This window comes from Ylistrum balloti, unplaced genomic scaffold (assembly GCF_031769215.1).
Source record: "Ylistrum balloti isolate Yb309-2 unplaced genomic scaffold, AGI_CSIRO_Ybal_v1 Utg369932, whole genome shotgun sequence".
NCBI lineage: Eukaryota > Metazoa > Mollusca > Bivalvia > Pectinida > Pectinidae > Ylistrum > Ylistrum balloti.
In genome coordinates this window covers 816,348-837,661 of record NW_026782044.1, presented here as the reverse complement: position 1 = coordinate 837,661, position 21,314 = coordinate 816,348, and the positions used below count along the sequence as shown (strand labels likewise).

At 34.3% G+C, this 21,314-nt stretch overlaps 1 protein-coding gene across 1 annotated transcript; it reads left to right on the top strand.

Moving 5' to 3' along the window:
• The first annotated feature begins 7,279 nt into the window (after positions 1-7,279).
• On the top strand, positions 7,280-20,079 carry LOC132547057 (guanylate cyclase beta-like). Its single transcript, XM_060210807.1, has 12 exons — positions 7,280-7,295; positions 8,171-8,322; positions 8,831-9,058; positions 9,434-9,626; positions 10,716-10,806; positions 11,824-12,003; positions 13,471-13,988; positions 14,449-14,586; positions 15,857-15,955; positions 16,548-16,639; positions 19,342-19,542; positions 19,939-20,079. Exons 2-12 carry the CDS (start codon positions 8,191-8,193, stop codon positions 20,077-20,079), a joined length of 2,013 nt encoding a protein of 670 aa, XP_060066790.1. The 5' UTR covers positions 7,280-7,295; positions 8,171-8,190.
• Positions 20,080-21,314: the final 1,235 nt, after the last annotated feature.

The following is a 21,314-nucleotide window of genomic DNA, read 5'->3' as shown; positions in this document are numbered from 1 at the left end:
CCACAAGCTTTTACTTCTTCAATGTTTTTGAAGAAGAGCTGTTGGTGTTTTCCTGTCTTTTGTCTTGGAAAAATTGATGAAATTGATAGAAATATGAGATAAACATAATAGATAGATTTGATGAGATAATCAGTCATTTCAGTCTTGACATTCTTTTTTGCTTCTGTATTGCATAGAAGTGATACGAGCTCCTTGTATACAATATGTGAGTCATTGAATGAAACACTTACAATTGTCATTTTATTAAAACATAATGATAAGTCTGTCCTTTTGCTGAATCCACCAAGGTATTTTAAATTATATGGTTATAATGTGTATTGTTAGTGTTTCCACTTTGTTTTGTTTTCCTCTGGAGCCTCCTTGCAATTAGGGGTTCTAACATCATTGACGAGCCCCGGATATACTCAACAACTGCATTATGCAATTTGGATAATTGTTTTGGTATCATTCTAATTTTATATTTGCATGAACATGTGTTATTCATTTTTTGTCTTGTATACAGAAGAAGTCTGTACCTACATGTAATACCTTTCTATATGCTGTTATAAGAACATCTGCTAATGAAACATATCGATTTTTCTGTGCCACTAAACACCCAAGACTTATAAGCGGCATCCAACGCATGCGCACAACGGAACAAATAAAATGGCCGTGGTGGACTGATATGAAGATATTTGAAAGTATACAGAGGTATGTTGATTATATGTTCTGTCTGTAACTAAATTTTATGTTTTAAATTTATATTGATGTCAAGTTTTGTCACTTAGTCATGTTATTGAAAACATTTTAGCTCTTAGATTAAGCCTTACTTAAATATTTAAGAGTAATTGATGTATAAATATCGGTACAAGGAAACAGTGCGTGTAGTTTTATACCATTATCGACAAAAATTACATATACCTGATAATTTTGGTGATGATTGCCGTCAAAAAGTTCAACACAATCAGACCTAGATTTTATAAATAGCTCTAGATCATGTCTAAACTAAAGTTCAAAAGGAAGATACTTTCAGAAAAACGGTCTATTCATTAAAAAAGAAAAACCTTGGTCTTGATATCGACAGACAACAAGAAAGAACTTCAATAAGGCATTTTTTTACTAAAAACCTCCCGAATTCTGTAGAAAATTTTGTCAACATTAAAGTATTTATTTAGAGAAGTAGCAAAGCTTTGATTTAACAAAAAATAGTTTCTATAACGGAATTATGTTTCTTATTTCCGATGTAGACATTGTTTCACATTTCTGTATTCAATAACTTACCCATTTTGTTTTTGTTTGTTTGTTATTTCTGGGGAAATCTTTGAAATTGAAAATATATTAGTTAATTTACCTCTTTGATTTTACATTAAAGTGTTCTGATTACAAATAGATATCATATAGTTATTATTGAATGCATACTATCGAAATCAGGATAATGTAGTCGATGAATGTGGTGTTTGAGTATAAGAACTATGTTTTCTGCTCAAAAACCACATTCATCGACTACATTATTCTGACTTCGATAGCATGCATGCAATTATAACAGATGAATTATTTTTAGGGTTGTTCAGCTCTTGAGAGATGGATATATTTTTTTCTGCAATCTTTCGAGTGTCTGAAACTGGTAACGATAAGTTTACCACGAGAGGATACAAGCTTGTTTCAACTTTTAAAGTCCATCAGAAGATCGATCCTTGTACCATACAAATACGACTACCAAAATTGATGTATACCCTTTTCTCATTTGAGGACCCGACATTACTTACTTGGAATGACAAACATTTACCAGGCGGGTGTTGTCGATAAAGCAGAAGACCATTGCTGTTCCGAAACACTTGATATGGTTCTCTTTTGCACTTTTTCATGCGTCGTGACGTAAATCCTTCTTCCGTTCATATTTTGTCCTAGTTTTATTAAATTTTGGTTAGAATTATGTTGGCATGAAGGTATTTTTATCCAGACTTAAATTCAAGACGTTGTTAAAATCTCGGCGATATTTACGAAAGTTGCATATTTTGTGCTCGTTTCCGTTGTCTTTCACCAAAAAATGGCCGTTACAAGAAAACCTTGAAATATGTTTTCCCAGCATCATGGTGAGAGAAGGTTTACATTAATCTGAATAGTAGATCTTCGATCTCCCGTTTCATAGTTTGTTAGCACAGAAAATGTCAATTTCTAAATGTTGTAATCGTGCACAATTGTTTTTTTTAATTCTCCGTTCGTCGTCTGACTTGTGTTTGGTACCCGTCCTACTACATATTTGAAGTAGTACTAGAGCGTTTCTAGCTGACGTACGTATCCAGTCTATTTTCATTTAGGACTTCGATCTATGTATTTACATTTGGGAGCAAATTAAATTATCTAGTCACTTTGAAGGTACAAAGAATTGCAGTAGACTTAACATTGTAGTACACAACAATGTTAATTTGAGTGCAATACAGTGTTAACTGTACCATCCACGACGATGCTTTCAGTACTCTCTCTTGTTTACTCCAGTCCTCAAGTATGAAGAAAACCTGAAAATATTAACTGGTAATACTATTTTACGCAAGTTCGGTGGGTCGGTGTTAAAAGGGGAAAATTTCAATAGCAAAAGAAGATGTAAGTTTAAACACGGCATTTTAATGTGTAATGTATAACTTACTTCAAGAAAAGGCTGTAAACAAATATAAGGAATATTTGAATTTATTTTGGAAGAAGATCTTAATAGAATTTTACCACAACGTTACGTTCTTATATATATTTTATGAGATTTGTATTTGAGAGCGAAGACATATCAACGTACAAAAAATACAAGAGGAAAATGGCGAATAACAGCGAAAGTATATATGACCACGGCCCTTGATATACATATATATCGAAGTCAGTGATATGATTGACCTAATTATCTAGGACTCTGGCTAGAAGAAATAGCCAGTGAAGTATAACTATATGTTATTTTTCGTATATCTGATTTCCTTTCTTATCGATATTTAATGGCATTTCCATGCATCACATGGTATATGTAATGAATATTTTATAAGTAATTATATACTTAATCAAAAACGAAACGCAAAATAAAATCATTCAATCAATAGTGATATTTTGGGCAATTGGTACAAAATTATGTATCAATGTTAAGGTACAAGTCGACTCTTTACAATACTGCAGAAGAAAAGTCTTTGTGACGTTACTCGTGTCGTCGTCAGTAGTGATTCAAAGTGGGATATCCGTGATAAACAAAATGACACTTCAGTACCTGGTGTGAGCACCTATTGCACGAATCACTGCACGGATTCTTATTTGCATCGAATTAACGAGAACATTAATTCGCCTTAAGGGAATGTTGTTCCATTCTTGTGTTAATGCTTCGATCAACTGGGCGTGGTTAGTTGGGGAGGAGAAGGAGGGAGGGTTGAAGTTTCCTTATACGCCTCTCCAGCTCATCCCACTCAGTGAGAAACGTGTCAAGCATTGTCTTGCTGGAAAATTAGCTAGAACATCTGAGAAGTGGATGGACATGGGGTTGGAGGATCTGATCTGATCCATCGTAATATATCGCGTGAACGCATTAGCACTAATGAGTCTGCCATGAGTACTAAAGGTATTCGACGCAGTGTCTATAGAAGTCTTGAAACTGTTGCACAAGTGCGACAATTGAATCGCTATGTCTTGTCGTGCGGTCGTTACACGCTATCGGCAACTAACCCAGTAGCATGGAAACGTGTATGGAGACGGTTACTTGTACCCAGGGCAAAGCGACACTGCCGTGAAACAGCTGTATGGCTATGACCATCCATGAACATCGCTATTGCTCTACCCCTCTAATTTGCGTTAGGCGTGACATCTCGGTCAATGGCGAAATCAAAATGCCAACGTGGAAAATAAATGTGGCTGAACTTAGAGTATCCGTTGAAATTATTCGTTTGAAAAAATAGAGTTTGGCTTTATCTCGCCACATGATTTGAACTAAAGACGCTCACAAAGTCAGACAATGACACATTTGACTGATTTAGGGTAGATTGTCGAGAAGGGAGATCATTCTTGATGTAATACCTGATCAAATATTCAATTACTTCCAGGTGTGCTGCAGGGAACAACTTTGTGCGATTCTTTTTCTGTTGAGTATATATTGGTGTTGTTGTTCTGTATTGAATGAGGTCTGACTACATGGGGTAAGTGCACGTAACGTGAAATTGTTTCCATCCCACCTTTTCCTCACTTAACATCTCCAGTTTGAAGATGTGAAATATTTTAAAACAATAAGCCTCATGGCTTAAGTATCCAGGTTAAGGATATGTTAGCTGTATGATGCAGTTTTATTCATTATTTGACTCTACTGCATCTAACTATAAATTTATATTAAAGATGCAATCCACTGGTGTGTCTTTTCTGTACTCCTTGAACATGTAAAGAAGGAGTATTGGTAAAGAGGTGTAAGGTGGTATTGATCTTAACTTACACATTACAATCTCTTTCCCTAACCCCCTTTCGTTTTCCTGCAAATAATAGATAAATGAAATCATGAATGTGCATGCCTACAGTGTATGCTACCATATGTTTCACAGAAATGACCTCAATCTTCTAAGTTTCGGATTTGTTTGCATGAATATTTGAAGAATGAAACAGGATCAATGTTATGGATGAAGGATAACGATGGTTCAATTCATGTAATGGACCAAACTCAACAGGCAGAAATACGCTGCAAGACGACATTTCCTCCGACTTTACTAACTTAAACACAGTCTTGTCAGGTTTTGTCAGATTTCGGTGACAATCAGCAATTACTCTCTGTATTGAAATAGTATTAAAACTGAATTAAATAGTGAAGAAAATAGGGAAAACTGCTCAATACACAAAGCATGAGAAAAGAAAAGAAACCTCTGTGGGTAACCTAAATACACTAATGAAAACAATTATATTTGTGGTATTGCCGCCGGTTGCGTTTGGGAAATGCGTGATAAATAATGGTTACAATTTCACAATTGTACATTCCATATTTAAACAAAGAAGGGAACTTGTGTGAGAAGACCATCTACATACATGTACATCCCTGAATTTAACTACACATACTGTAAAAATATTACATACTGCTTGAAACATGGTATATTTTGAATTTTGGTTGTGTACTGGTATTACCTTCACTGCACAAGCTAGTGAAGTGACGTTCACTTTCCTTTTGCCCTCCCGTACACTAGACTACAATCTTCAGTTTGGTTCCACTGCAGTTCTCAGTTTGTATAGTTATATCCATGTTAGAATGCATGGTGCTTAGCCTCATGTCTCAAGACGGAGGGCGAATAATTATAGCATTGTCTAAGACAGTCATATCCAATGCAGCATTGTGTTGACCACTAGTCAACATTAATCATTCCGTAAGATATTCTCATCATTGCAGAATTATCTGCACTGTAGGAACATTAGCTTGACAGAACTGGAATGAATATATACTTTGGATAAGAGGCATTATTAGGGTTTGTACCATTTAGGTGTGGTTTCTTGACATTCTCTCAGTATCTCCTCTGGAGTCAGCGATAAAGTTGCCATGTTTTTGTGTCTGGACGTTTGTTTCTCGCGGCGAGTACCGAGACGTAGAGTATTTTCATGTGCGACGGATAAGGTGCAAAAAGGGTTGCTTCCATATTGAACAACAGTTGGGGCTATCACCTCCGAGTAGTATCAGTCAGGTTGTTTGTTAGTGCTTTATGACTTTTCATTCTACTTTCCAATAAGGTAAGACCAGTTTTCTTTTTCGTTTTCAAGCTTCTACAAGCTATTTCTAGCCATCTCGTTATCAAATGTGCTTGTTTCTCAACAAATCTAAGCTGCAAAGCCTATTGCTGTTCTGTCAAAGCATCTCCACTTTTCGATGATGGCCAAAAAACATAAATACCAACATGTCAATGTAACCATATTCCAAACTCAAATTCAATAAAACTTCGGCAAAATCTGAACAAAGGAAAAATGTATACGGAGACTCCTGAAGAAGTACAATAAGAATAAGACCAGATGTTAAGGAGGAGAAGAGTCCGCTATGTAAATTGTTCCAAACAGGAAGTTTCTTAATCTTCGCTCTTCATGTCTTTGCTAAAATTTTGTAATATAACTGTGGTAAATTGGTCGAGGTCGACAAGTAACTCCACGGAATTATTTGATGATATTTGTTCAAACCAGTCCGGGTATATGCTGCCGTCTGATCCAAGCTGGATATTGTTACGTTAAAATCGAAAAGTATATCCTGAAGATATCCAACGACCTTCGGATATTTTGTTTTCCTTAGTGGCATTTTTATAATAATTGTCGTTTGTGTTTAAGCATTTAAATTATATTCCTCAGTTTAAATCAATTTGAAATTTTGTTTTCATGAACAGCATTTTGATTCGACAAACATCAAAGAGTTATTGCTCTTTGATCGTTTAAGCATTTAAATCTTGTCGTGTACTTCTCTCAGTTCTCGACTAATGTCGTTTGACGTTCCCTAGTCGCCCATTAAGTTTTGAAATATATGCACTTGTCTTCACTGACGAATCGTATGACAAAACGGCTGTATGGTGCAGTTTAATTCATTATTTGGTTCTACCGTATCTAATTTTACATTTATATTAAATGCTATGATACCCTTCTATGTACTCAGTATGCTATAATGTATTATTAAAGCATAACACAGTTATCCCTCTTGACATTTCGACTATTTCCATATTGTTTTGGTTTTTTTTTTCTCGATTCAATTATGAATGCTTCTTTAGCATGGGACAAGTGAATGTTGTTTCGCCCGGTATGCATTGTTATCTCATTTTGGATGACAAGATACTCTGTTCTAGAGTACATATAACATTTAAAGAAATAATGACAAGGTAAACTCTGGTACCGTGGTGATGATTTTATAGATCAGAAAAATAGATTCTAAGAGTTTACAAACGACTGTCAAATAAATAACAGCATGTGACACAAATTTCGTAAAGATGCAGTAGAGCAAAATAATGAATCAAACTGCATGATCTGTCTCAACCTTCAAGGATACGTCAGTGATGCTAAGAACCTAAATGTTAAATCTAGGCGACTGAGAAAATCCCAAAGTGATTGAAAAAAATGTCGAAATTCAGGAGGTGCACTTCCCCCAGATAATTTTGTAATTTTCATATATCTGACAATTTTAGAAGAACATCAAGCACAGTCACATTTTTCGTCTTTAACAATATTTTCCTTGCTTTCTCCAGCTTAATCACCGGAAATGGCAAACAACTACAGCAATAGAGACTCCGTGATAAGTCTGGAGTCAGTAGAGAGTCAGGAGATTGTAAAAGAGTTGAGACCCCATACGCTATGTACGGAGAGAGGTAAGAGTCAAACACGTGACAAATGTGAAACCCATACAATATGTACAGAGGTAAAGGTTAAACACATGCAAATGTGAAACCCATACAATATGTACAGATAGAGGTGAGGGTCATTCAAGGGCCAAATGTGAAACCCATACAATATGTACAGATAGAGATAACAGTCATTCAAGGGTCAAATATGAAAACCATACAATATGTACAGACAGGTAAGAGTCAAATACGTGCCAAATGTGAAACCCATACAATATGTACAGAAGGAGGTGAAAGTTAAACAGATGACGAATGTGAAACCTATATGATAGGTACAGAGTTTAAGAGTCGAACGGGGCACAACTATGAAACCCGTACGATATGTAAAGATAGAAGTGAGAGTCAAAAAAGGAACAATTGTGATCCCTATACCATATGTACAGATAGAGGAGAGAGTAGAACATGTGACATAAGTGATCTGCGGTATGGAGCCACATACAGATTGGATATATTAATGTTTTTCCTATCAGAGCCAAAATTTTCAATAACATATTGTCCATCTGTTCTGCGTTCTGAAGGTAATGTCGATCCTACTTCATGTATATTGCTTTAAATAATACAAAGATCATGATTTGAATAAATTATTGGTTATGTTCATCGTTCTCTTCTGAAATCAATGTAATTATCTTAAAACTTTTGATTTTGGATAAAATGAATCGAAATTTCTTTTTGATTTGTTTATCTTTGCAACAAAATGAGTTATATTTCAATTCAACTGGTACTATCAAATATACCAATTATTTGGTATAATTGGTGACTTCTTCTTATCTTTTTAAACTACATCATTAAAAGTCATTTTTGTTAGACTTAATATTAAACAATGTGTGTTATTTTCATAATAGGAACTTGTCGAGACCATTCCATGACAGACACCGGAAAACGTATTCAGTTAGTGAAAATGTTGTGTCTCACGGTTATTCCAATCCTTGGACTTTGGGGCTTCACCTTCTATACTTTAACTGACACCATCAGCAGGAAAACCGCCAACGAAAAGGTATGTAACTTCATCTTAATAAAAGGCTCGGATGAGAATAACGCTGAATATGCTTACACAGTCATTAAGTATATAAACGAAGCGTTGTCAAATTGTTGACAAATTACCAAATGAAAGACCGAATGAAATTGATTTACGTTTCAGATGGTATTGACAGATGTTTTTTTTTTTGAAAATTGCATATTTACCCTATCACATTCGATAAAATCACAGAATACAAAATGTAATACTTACACAGATACACCACTGATGGAATAGAGATTCATTACATCCATTCCATCATGTGTAATAGTTATTTAGCATATGATATTTATAAACCATTGCTCTTCTGTAAAGGACAACGTGGATCCTTGAGCTGCTTAGAGTTCCGATTTCCACAAATTAACAGCTTAATCAGTCATGTATATCATTGAAGTGATCGCCAAAAGACGTACACACAAGCATGTGTCCCCTTTTTAGTTAACTCTTGTCATTACCATTGTAATGTGGCTTTTTCCTTTCTACATAGACGAAGAAGGAGTTAAAATTGAGTGTGGAATTGGGCAATCTGATCCATCATCTACAACAAGAAAGAGATATGAGTGTGTTGTATCTGAGTGCTTTGGGTCCGGAAACGAAGACCTTCTTGCTTACAGACTATCTGGAGACGGACAAGGCCATTTATGCTCTGAGTGACTGGCCTTCCAACTTAGATAATGAGAAAAGGATGGAGTTTGAGTCACAGGATAAACTACAGGTAAGTTCAGTATGCCTTTTCATTATATACTTTTATCTTTGCTATTTCCATCGATTGTCATCGCATGGAGCTTGATGTTGCAATGAAATTAATCGAATGAAAAGAAACGAAATCATGGATTTTTGTTTAGGTGCATGTTGGTAAAGGATTTCAATCGTCACCATATTCTAGTTGAGAAATACTCTTTCTAGCTGATATGAATGTTTTCTTTTTAAGAGCATTACTTCGATATAGATGTTGCCGATTTAGCAGAAAACTGTTCCTTTTCAACGTGCATTGTGTAAGTCGTCTTTTCCTTCGCATAAACATTTTCGATTAATCAATACTTAGCTAGAATTTTAGCTTTTTTGAAATCTTTTTGGTAATATTTTGTAGGAATACCTGTCCCGACACCGTCAACTCCTCAGTAAAACCCATTACAACATCAACAACGAACTGGACTTCTACACTAACATCATAGATGTCGTCATTATCTGGTTGTACAAGGCAATCACACAGGGCAAGTTCGCCGTGGTTTGGAAAACATTAGTGGCCTACCTTAAACTAACTAGCGGCAAGCAGGACATAGGTATGTCTCAAACATGTTGTAACCATATCTTAAACAGGGCATCGGTATGTCTCACACTTGACTCGGGTATGTCTCAAACACGACGTAAGCATATATCAAACAGGACATAGGTGAGACATAGGTATGTCTCAAACACGACGTAACCATATCTTAAACAGGGCATCGGTATGTCTCACACATGACATAGGTATGTCTCACACATGACATAGGTATGTCTCAAACATGATATAGACATATTTCAAACAGGACATCGGTATCTTTTACACATGACATATGTATGTCTCAAACACGACGTAACCATATCTTAAACAGGGCATCGGTATGTCTCACACATGACATAGGTATGTCTCAAACACGACGTAACCATATCTTAAACAGGACATAGGTATGGCTTTTTTTATCGATTTCACCACAAATTACCTATCTGTTAGTGATGAAACTTTAATTTAGCTTTTTAATTCTAACTGAAAATCATTTCGATGATGGAAAATGTACACTTTAGTATAACATTTTACGATCCATGAACATAAAACTCACCTAATATCATAGATGATATTTTGTCCTTTATCTGTTTTTCTTGGGTGTATGTAGGTGCATCTAGTGCATCCATTTGTCATTCTAACTGCTGTTTATAAAAAAGAATGATGTAGCACATGTATCATAACATTTTTACATGTTTTAATTGGCTGACAGATATTAATAGACCAAATGAGCGCCTAATGCACTCAATGAATTTAAAAAACGATATAATTTTTTCCGTTGAAGATCACAAAGTAATTCATTTCTAAATAGATTTTGAAATGAGTATAATATTTGCATGTATTCCTGAAATTATCACTTTTGCTTATTCCTTATCGGCAATTTATAACAAAACACAGAACAGGTTGTTATATTTCGTAGTTCTTTCACTCGCTAATGATAACAATACAATAACAGAACACTTGCTAAAACTAACGTTTATTAGGAACTTTTGTAAAATCATTAACTCAAGTAATACTATATAACACAATCACTCCTTGTGTAACCTCTACCCATAATCTATGTACTAACAAACACTTAACACTCTTTGAATTTGAATGTCTTTTGCAGGCATTGAGCGAGCACTTGGTACTCTCTACTATGTACAGGGAGGATTTCAGTCGCACGACTACTTCGAAATGTACAACAACCGTATCAACAGGTACGTAGATTTACGATAGTTAACATGGAATGTCCAGACAAAACCAACATGTGAACATAATCATAATCAAAACTATAATGCAATAAAACGAGGGAAAACTTGAATAACAGAAAGATTTGCACGGATTTACACGTCACGTAGCGCATGAAAAAATAGAATATTAAATTAAACAGATTACTATTTCCTATGTCAAATGGAAAAAAAATCCCCACAGTTTTCATCATTTTATATCTCTGAAACCCATAGTTGTAAGTATATCTGTCAGTTGTTGACATCTTCCATTCGAATCGTGATAGTGGGAACCGTCATTTAAGTATCAGATCACCAACGACATTTAAATATCATAAGTTGGAGATGCAGGGTTGTTTCTATCTAGAAAGGAAAAATCCACGATAGAGAAATATAGATCATCACCCTTTCCTAACAACTTAGTGGACAACTATCCATATTAGTTTCGTCGTAAGAAGAAAAGATCGAGATAAGCAGCTGATTTTGGAGAGTCTATTGTGTCCTTGATTTCCAATTATGATGGGAACATACGATGGAAGCGGTTAATAAATCTCTTATTATTAACGACAAGACGTCATCAATACATCTGAAAGTGAAAAGTGGAATTTGTGATGTCTTTGTGAAAATTCGGCTTCGTATGAAAAAAGTCAGCAAACAGAAATAAAATTCTTTCAGACCTACTCCTCCTGAAGGAGTGATTGGATTTGGCCCAAATTTGGTCTGAATAATCCTTGGGTGAAGACAATCAGTTCTGTATAAACTTGTGGTTGCGGCCTCCTGGAACAGGAAGTGCTAGGCCCAATATAGGAAATAGAGCAAATGATACCCATACATAAATCTGATAAAATCAACAGCTTTCAAAGTAACTGATGAATGATATGATGTGTAATAAAACTATCAGTATATAATATTACTATTTGTTACTTTATCTCCCTAAGATACCATGTTCAGTATCATTCCTTTTTCATAGATTGCTTATCAACAAAGTCAGGGTTTTTTCAATCACAGGTTTCGTGCGTTCTATACAACAGCCGAACTCTACTCGACTCGAGTTGACCGTCTTTACTCGTCCGGTGTGAAAGAAGTCGGCACCAATATAACAGGTGTGATAAACAACTTCCGGTATGAGATTCAGCACCAGCAGATGGGGACAGTTTGGGTTCCTAATATGCAAGAAGCGCGCTATTGGTGAGTTTTCTTCATTTACAATAAAACAATGTTAGAGTTTATTTGCATTCGAGTTCAGCATCAGCATTCAGCAAGGGAAGAGTCCCTCTTGGGCTCAGTTACTGTCAGCATGTAATTTATATATACAATTATAATGAACAATTTCAGTTTTGACTAATGCCTCCCTTGTCTCTCTCACATTTTGACATTCAGTTGAGTATTCGCCCCTATGAGGAAGGCGTTTGTTGTTCATCTCCTGACCTTGGCTTAATGTTCACGACCGTGGTATATTGTAGCGTAATGACAGTTTATGGTCTGTATAATGTGATTGGGTTTGATGAGCCGTCGGCAGTATTCATCGTAATGGTAACACCTTATGGTCTGTATTAGTGCCGCACAGTCACAAGGCGACTCTCACGAGCTAGAGCTTTATGTATATATATATCAACATAATGTAACTAGGTAAAGTGTCATGCTGCTGTGCCCAGGTTATAACAATTCAGTGTGATGCACTTTACATTGCACAAGCGTCCATCAGTGTTCTCAATGTCCATGGATACTGTCTTCATATACTCTTGGAAGTTGCGAAGCACCATCAGGAATATGTATTATCATATCAAGAGATCGCCTACTTAGATATTTGGGGATTGTCTAAATTGGTAGTACCAGAAAGTAATGGCTACAACAGGTATCCTATCCAGTTACACCTTTCATCTAACAACCACAAATATAAACAATAAATATTGGTCTAAAACCCATCTGACACCAAATCAAAGGGATCATATCATATCACACAAAAGTGACAACCAATCTACAGCATGTTTTTTTTCACAGACATAAAGAGCAGGATAGAAAAAAGGGAAAAAATCCCAAGTATTGAAACTGGGCAATAGGTTTTATTTGGTCTCTTCTATGTCTATGAACACACATTATCTTTCATGACTTTCATATAGAAAGGGAACTCAGAATGCTAGTTGTCATATATGAATAGACGTGTTTGGTTTTGTTTTATACTGTTAACGTCCTATCAACAGCTATGATCAATTAAGGATGGCATTGCTATATATGCTAGGTCAGTATGCTTTTCGGGGAGGCTTGTATGTCCATTTGATAGTGAAGGACTGGTGCTGGTTTTATATTAATACTACACTGAAGTAAAGTGCCAAAGGCCTCGAGCAGAACATCACACACGATCACAGTTACACTTCTAGAATGCAGAGCGTAGCAATTTGTAACATACATGAAGGAAATCACATCACTTCTGTCCCGAGAGCTTGTGTGTCCGGTATAATTAAAATTAATGTATAATGTACACATATATACATCATATTAAACTTATTACCTGGTGAAGGCATTCATTATATATATATATATATTTCATATATTACAGAATAAATTGTTTTACAACATAGAGGTTGTATAAAAGCAGTATGAAATCATAACGATGATTATTACTTTAACACACGTGTTGCCACATTTTGTATATAGGTTTGACAACATGACGCTCTACCTTGACACACTACTGGACATCCAGCGTGACCTTGGTTATGAGATTATCGATGGCCTAAATGTCGTTATCGACGAAAGTACCCGAGATTTGTCGATTAGTGCGTCATTCCTGGCGGTAGTGCTTATCATGTGTCCTCTTGTAATTTTTGCCACCGAGAACTTAACAAGCAGTATCCAAAAATATGCTCTTACTCTTGTCGATAAAACACGAGAGTTGATGGAAGAAAAGAAGAAAACAGATTCACTTCTTTACCAAATGGTTCCAAAGCCTGTAGCAAATAAACTACAGAAAAACATACAAATTGTTGCTGAATATTTTAATTCAGTTACAATTATGTTTTCGGATATTTACGGATTTGCCCGAATCTCAACGGAATGTTCTCCAATTGAGATTGTGGATCTTCTGAATAATCTGTATCGGACAATAGATGACTTGCTAGATGACTACAACGTATACAAGGTCGAGACTATCAATGATTGTTACATGGTCGCCTCAGGTATTGTATGGACATCATTTTCATTCAAATTAGATGCTTTCGGAAATTAAAAAAAAATACAAAATTTGAGGTAATACTTGATGAAAACTCGTGCTTTTGACGTTTTTAAGGCAAACTAATACTATTCCAATATATTAATAATATATCAATCCTCTCGGAATAAAATAAAAATCTTGTCTCATCCCGGACACTTTACTTACTCAAATTATTATGAAGACATTAGTTTTATAATGGTATATCTATGCTATATAGGACCTAGTCCTTGTGAAGTCATTGGCTGTGCGTAATAAATTATCGCCTGTATCGCTAAATAGTTTTTTCTAAAACAATTAAGTGAGCATCTTTCTTTTTTTCTATTAATAGAATATTTTCACCTATACCCGTTTCAAGATTGATTGTAACATGATATGTTATAGGACACTAGAGATAGGTACAGCGACATTCGTTCGTTTGCTTACAGGGATCCCGACAAAGAACGGAAAGGAGCATGTGTCAGAGGTGGCAAACTTCTCTCTCGCACTTCTCGCGCTTGTCCAGTCCAAAAAGTTCGTCGTCTCCGGAAACGGAAATATTCAACTACGAATAGGAATCAATACAGGTAAAATGGACTGAATTTCTTTCTGTTTTGTAAAAATGTGCAAACATTGACTTGTTTGTTAAAACAGTGAAGACATTTCTAATTTTTAAAAATTATCTATAGGCACAAAATAAAGAGAAAATGGAAACTACCTGAGATTTGATGAGATTTAAGACATTGACAATAGCAACACTTGTTCCCATCGACCTAATATTATTATTATAATGAGTAAACTGTAATGTATTTCTCATAGTAACACCATATCGAGTTTGAATGACCGTTTTCATTTCGCGACGGTGTGCTCTCATTACAACCGAATACATCAAGGGCTGTATTAATTGGTCTTTAATTTGTGATTGCCATCACTCAAGGTTGAAGGACCAAAGGTCACATTTGATCACCGTTTAAACGTTTGTGAATTGCCGTGAACCTTTCTAAAGGTACAACACATATTCATATCATTGTTTTACAACATACAGTTTTGCAAGATTTGAATTTGGTGGTCATGTTTCAAAGACACCATGCACGCTAGATTCCTTTTGAAATAAAGAAACCAGTGAAAAAAAAACATTTTATTAACTCTTCAACCAATCAGTTTTATATTAACATCAAAGCAAGATAGCAACAGTGTAGATCATCAGCCTAGAACAAAAAGGTCGAAATGGTTTCTCAACAAATCTTGAAAAAAAGTACTAGAAATCACTCACCATTAATTTTGTAATAATCAGAGATACTAGAAATCATGTGAAATAATGTTTTTAAGTGAGAATTTCATGTCGAATTGGGTGTATTCAATCATTACTTCATTTCAAAAACCCGTTATGTAATACACTCATCTTGAGGTAGATGGAGAGTAGGGTGACGCCAGGAGGTATACTGTACGATGAATGTTACCCTCGATACTCCAGGGGTGACGATCACATTTGTTCTGTGCACTCCTCGCATATTTCCTGACAAACTGAAGGCATACGTGAAGTAATTTGATTGGTCTAGAGCGGGTTTTAGGAGGAAAAAAACTGACCAATCACAAACTGATATGCTCGTTTGAAGACTTCAAAACAAGTACAACTAAACCATTACCTTGAATGTGTTTTGATGTACTTTAAAGAATCAAACTTGTAATTTCATTTTGTCTACAAGGTGTCGCAAACGAAATCTTCAATTCTGCCAAGAAATGTTCCAGAGGTGCAGAGAGCGAAAGTGATCGTAACCCATGGGGAATCGAGGATGAATGAATCTTAATCGTTAAAAGTCCTACTAACAAACCTTTCCATTTTTTGTATTCTTTCAGGTCCATGTATGGCAGGAATAGTGGGGTCGATCTTACCAAGATATTGTCTATTCGGTGATACTGTAAATACGGCATCCAGGATGAAATCTTACGGAATGCGTGAGTTTGATGAAATAATGCAAAATGTACTCACAAGGAAGGTATACATGTAAAATTACTGATTCCTCTTTTTCAGCCGGATATATGTATGATAAATACCAAGCATTCGTACAATCTTTAACTTGCCATCATCAACAAGTCATATAGGGTCAAAGTTCAGAGGTGGGATCGGGTTATGAACCCCTATTCGGATACAGCACATGAATTATAAACTAAATAAAATGTAGTTTTAATATCTATATTTACTATATTTATCTATTTTGTTTTGCCGTTTATATACTGGTCGATACATGCAGATATTGTTTCCGTGTGTAGTTGGTGTTTTTCGTCTATTCGACCCCTAGGGTTAAAACCTATACTATTCGAAAATATTTTCATGGCAGATTCAGGTATGCAATAAGTCTTAAGATGAATTATGATTTGTGAGTTAAGGTAACTGACGAATATTATTCCAATAGAAAATGTACGTTCTTAAAATTAAGAAACATTACCTCCCTTTATACGAAAACATATGACAACACCTAGAAGACCTTAGAAATTATGACATTTTTGTAAGATCATTTAACTGATACAAACCTATTTATTTGGACAGCTAGCCGGATTCACATCAGTTATAGTACAGCCAGCGCTCTCATCAAAACTCGGAAATATATCACCCGTAAAAGAGGAAACATAACGATAAAGGTATGTTGGAAACTTATAGTTTCAAGTTAAGTTTAAAATAGCATAACATCTACCACCATACTTTTAAGGTCTTCATCTCCCTTTTTACATTACCCCTATACCATTATATCTTTGACCTTCATTGTCATTTATGTTATGTGAATGGCATTTCTATCACCTCCTTTCCACTATATTTTCAGTAGTTTTTTTTAATCTAACTTTGATAATCATTCACAATGGATTAGGTCTTTACTAACATTAGTAGCATCATATTTTTATTGGGGGACGGAGGGTGGGGTTGGTTCATTTACCTCCTCACCCCAATCAATTTTACAACTCTCACCTATAATTACACCTTCTATTGCAAAAGTATCATTGAATTTAAAAATGAATTACGTTGATTTATCTCATACGTTATTAAAAGGCCAGAATTTTGGTTTTTGGTTAATTCTGTTGCGTCATAATCTAAATAAGACTAATACCTTCATGGCGCCACTTTAAGTCCAGGATTCAAGATTTATTTTAAAACTATGGGCCTATCAGTACAATACATTTAATCATGAAGTACAATGTATAGAAAATGATTTTCTTCTAACATAGCTAGTGTACATGATATGTAACATAATAATTAAGGTGTTCTTAATTCATAAGCTTCAAAAATAAAGTAATGCCTATTATTCTTAAATATTTCAGACGCTGATAAAAAACGGAATAGTTTTAGAAACTAATGGATTTCTTATTTGTTTTATTTTTAAAATTTTTGCTATACATACACTGCGACAGTTCCACCTGTACACTCTGTATTACATTAAAATCATTATCATCATTATAGTCAATGCATCATCAATCACAGTAATCATTGTTTAATACATACCTGCCCACCCTTTTACACCCGCTCATGTACATACACATACAACCGTTTTTCACATCCATACTTCATATTTATACAGATGCACAGAATGATTTTTCCAATAATATTTTTAAATATATCTAACTATTAGAATCTGAAATTGACTGACTGCATTTTAATGAAAAATGAAATTCTTCTTCTACTTCAATGGATCTCTGGGTATAGTTCTATATCTACTTATCTAGTGAACGGAAACAATCTGGTGGGACATATTTTATACTTAATAGGAATATGCAAAGAAATAACAAAATGTTTACCAATATGTTTATATAACAAATATGTTCAATTCAATGTTTTTATCTCCATCATAGTTAACTTTTGATTTCGAACATTGTCATAATTCAGCTATATTCACAAATTGCTAATTTATTGAAATCATCTCTTTCACTGATGGCCCAATTAAAACATTTCTATTACAGGCCCAGTTTACTGAAAACATCTAACAATCTGTACCAACTTTAAATCAATATTAAACCTTCTCAATTCCAGGGTGAAGCAACCTTGTGCATGATATATTATTTGGGTTTTTTTTTCACTTTTAATAATTTCTTACAATGATTCAAATGTACTGCATCCGAAACTTATCTAGTATAAAACAATATGCAGCTGTCATAGGTATCAAAAATGTGAAACATGGATTTTTATATTTTACCCTAAATTTGAACATGTAGAAATTATTGTAAATATGGCTTTAAGCGTGAAGGCGTTTCAGTAAGTTTTTAGATTTTCAAGCAAATTGAAAGAGTTTCATCTGATTCAGAAATAACACTATATCATTAGCGCGTGCAGCAAGTCAGGGTTCTTCAAACATATAATGTCTATTATAACAGTTAATAAAAATATTTCGCCTTGTACGAGGCCGATATCATTCTCAAAGAAATCAGACAATGTACTCATCTGACATAAGATTTCACATGTACTTAAATAGATTTAATTTGGGGATTTGTACCATAGATTAAGTCCATCAACGTTATGTAATGTTTTTTAAGAAGGGAACAATTGTATAGTCTTCCCCCTAAGTTGTTAGGGTCAGATACATCACTCTACTTAAGTACAGGTACTCTTAAAGCAACACACCAATCTTAATGGAAATGCTCAGATTTTAAAATGTCATTAAAAGAACTGTGTTACACTGGTAATACTATATCTACAATAATCAACAAGGACTATAAAGTTAGGTTTTAGTTGGCAGGTGGCTGGAACATCGATAGATGTAAATTTACCAATTACCTATCTTTAAAACTTCAGTGTTCTCCTTCAAATGCTATTTTTTTACCATCAACTTCAATAACGATATAAATATTTGTCTTAGGAACTTTTCTACTCTCAATTCATTTAAATCAATTATCAATAAGACAGAAAAATGCTTTCAGGTATGAGGTGTACGTAAATTAAACATACTTCATTTCCATCTCAGAAACCGTGACAGCTCTATTGATTACGGCCTCCTTAGAGGAAATTTAGATAACACAGCTGAATGTAGATGCGGCAGCCCATGTGAAGACTTTTATCGTTATCTTTGTGTTTGTCCCTTATACACTCAGAATCTAAATCTATTAATATGACAATAAAAAACCTTTCTGTGGTAATATAGCTTTATACCTACTCAAATAAAGCCATCCGATATTCATCAAAAATAATATCTTATCTGCAAAAATTATTTCAAAAATTATGTTAACCAAAACAAACGGTATGACTGAATGACTGAACCCCACTCCCCACCTGTGTGTGTGTCTCTCTCTTTCTTAATTGCCAAATTAACAACATATTAATATTGCCTAATTCACATTACATTTTTACCTTTCAATTACAGGGAAAAGGCGAGATGAAAACAGTGTGGTTGGTTGGCAAAGTGGGAGATGAAGCGAAGTTCTTCAATCCAAGTGTTCCAGATGATTGTTTGGCCCAATCATCCATGGAAGCTTCAAATGAAGTTCCCGGCGAAATATTTCAACATTACAACCACAGCTTCTTTTCTAGTCTACCAATTCCACGCCTGGGTAGAATGTCTCAAGTAATGAACACTCCTAAAATGTACAGCACAGTTAGAGATAAAAACACTTCAACAATACAAACCATTGGGACAACACATAACTCAGAAGGCCAGCTGGAATGGAGAAAAATTACTGTTTAAGTCCTCATTGTTGGGTAAAGGGGAACTCAAATTCTGGGAATATTATCAAGTTGTTGCAAACACTCGTAATGTCTTGTATTTACCAACTTAATGGCCCCTTTGTGATCTCCCTTTATCAATCCCGAGTGAACAAAATGTTTTATTTATTTTTTAAAATGTGGAACACTGTATTAACAAGGACGTCAGAATTAAAAGATATGATTTGACAGTTCATCATTGTTTGCAGCATGTAAATTATTATCTCAAGCTGTATTAACTTTGTGTTTATTTGTGCAGCGGGACAAGGTGATGGCACGAGTGACGGCAACATCAACATCATCTCGTGTGGCGGAAAAGTCTGATGATCTCAAGAAGAGAAAGGACATGATGCCTCCACAGTTAATTGATGAGATGAGTCTTCATGAGGCGGACAACTAAAAAAATGAACGAGACGAGAGTAAACAATAACAAGATATCAAAATATATAAATGTTCACGAGACGGAAGTAAACAATAACAAGATATCAAAATATATACAATGTTTACGAGACGGAAGTAAAAAATAACAAGATATCAAAATATATACAATGTTTACGAGACAGAAGTAAACAATAACAAGATATCAACATATATACAATGTTTACGAGACGGAAGTAAAAAATAACAAGATATCAAAATGTATACAATGTTTACGAGACGGAAGTAAAATATAACAAGATATTAATATATACAATGTTTACGAGACGGAAGTAAACAATAACAAGATATTAATATATACAATGTTTACGAGACGGAAGTAAACAATAACAAGATATCAAAATATATGCAATGTTTACGAGACGGAAGTAAACAATAACAAGATATCAACATATATACAATGTTTACGAGACGGAAGTAAAAAATAACAAGATATCAAAATATATACAATGTTTACGAGACGAAAGTAAAAAATAACAAGATATTAATATATTCAATGTTTACGAGACGGAAGTAAACAATAACAAGATATTAATATATACAATGTTTACGAGACAGAAGTAAACAATAACAAGATATCAAAACATATACAATGTTTACGAGACGGAAGTAAAAAATAACAAGATATCAAAATATATACAATGTTTACGAGACGGAAGTAAACAATAACAAGATATCAAAATATATACAATGTTTACGAGACGGAAGTAAACAATAACAAGATATTAATATATACAATGTTTACGAGACAGAAGTAAACAATAACAAGATATCAAAACATATACAATGTTTACGAGACGGAAGTAAAAAATAACAAGATATCAACATATATACAATGTTTACGAGACGGAAGTAAACAATAACAAGATATCAAAATATATACAATGTTTACGAGACGGAAGTAAACAATAACAAGATATTAATATATACAATGTTTACGAGACGGAAGTAAACAATAACAAGATATTAATATATACAATGTTTACGAGACGGAAGTAAACAATAACAAGATATAACAAGATATCAAAATATATACAATGTTTACGAGACGGAAGTAAACAATAACAAGATATTAATATATACAATGTTTACGAGACGGAAGTAAACAATAACAAGATATTAATATATACAATGTTTACATAGACATCCACAAATGTCATCAACAATACAAACAAAAATCGTTTTTGAGATGACATT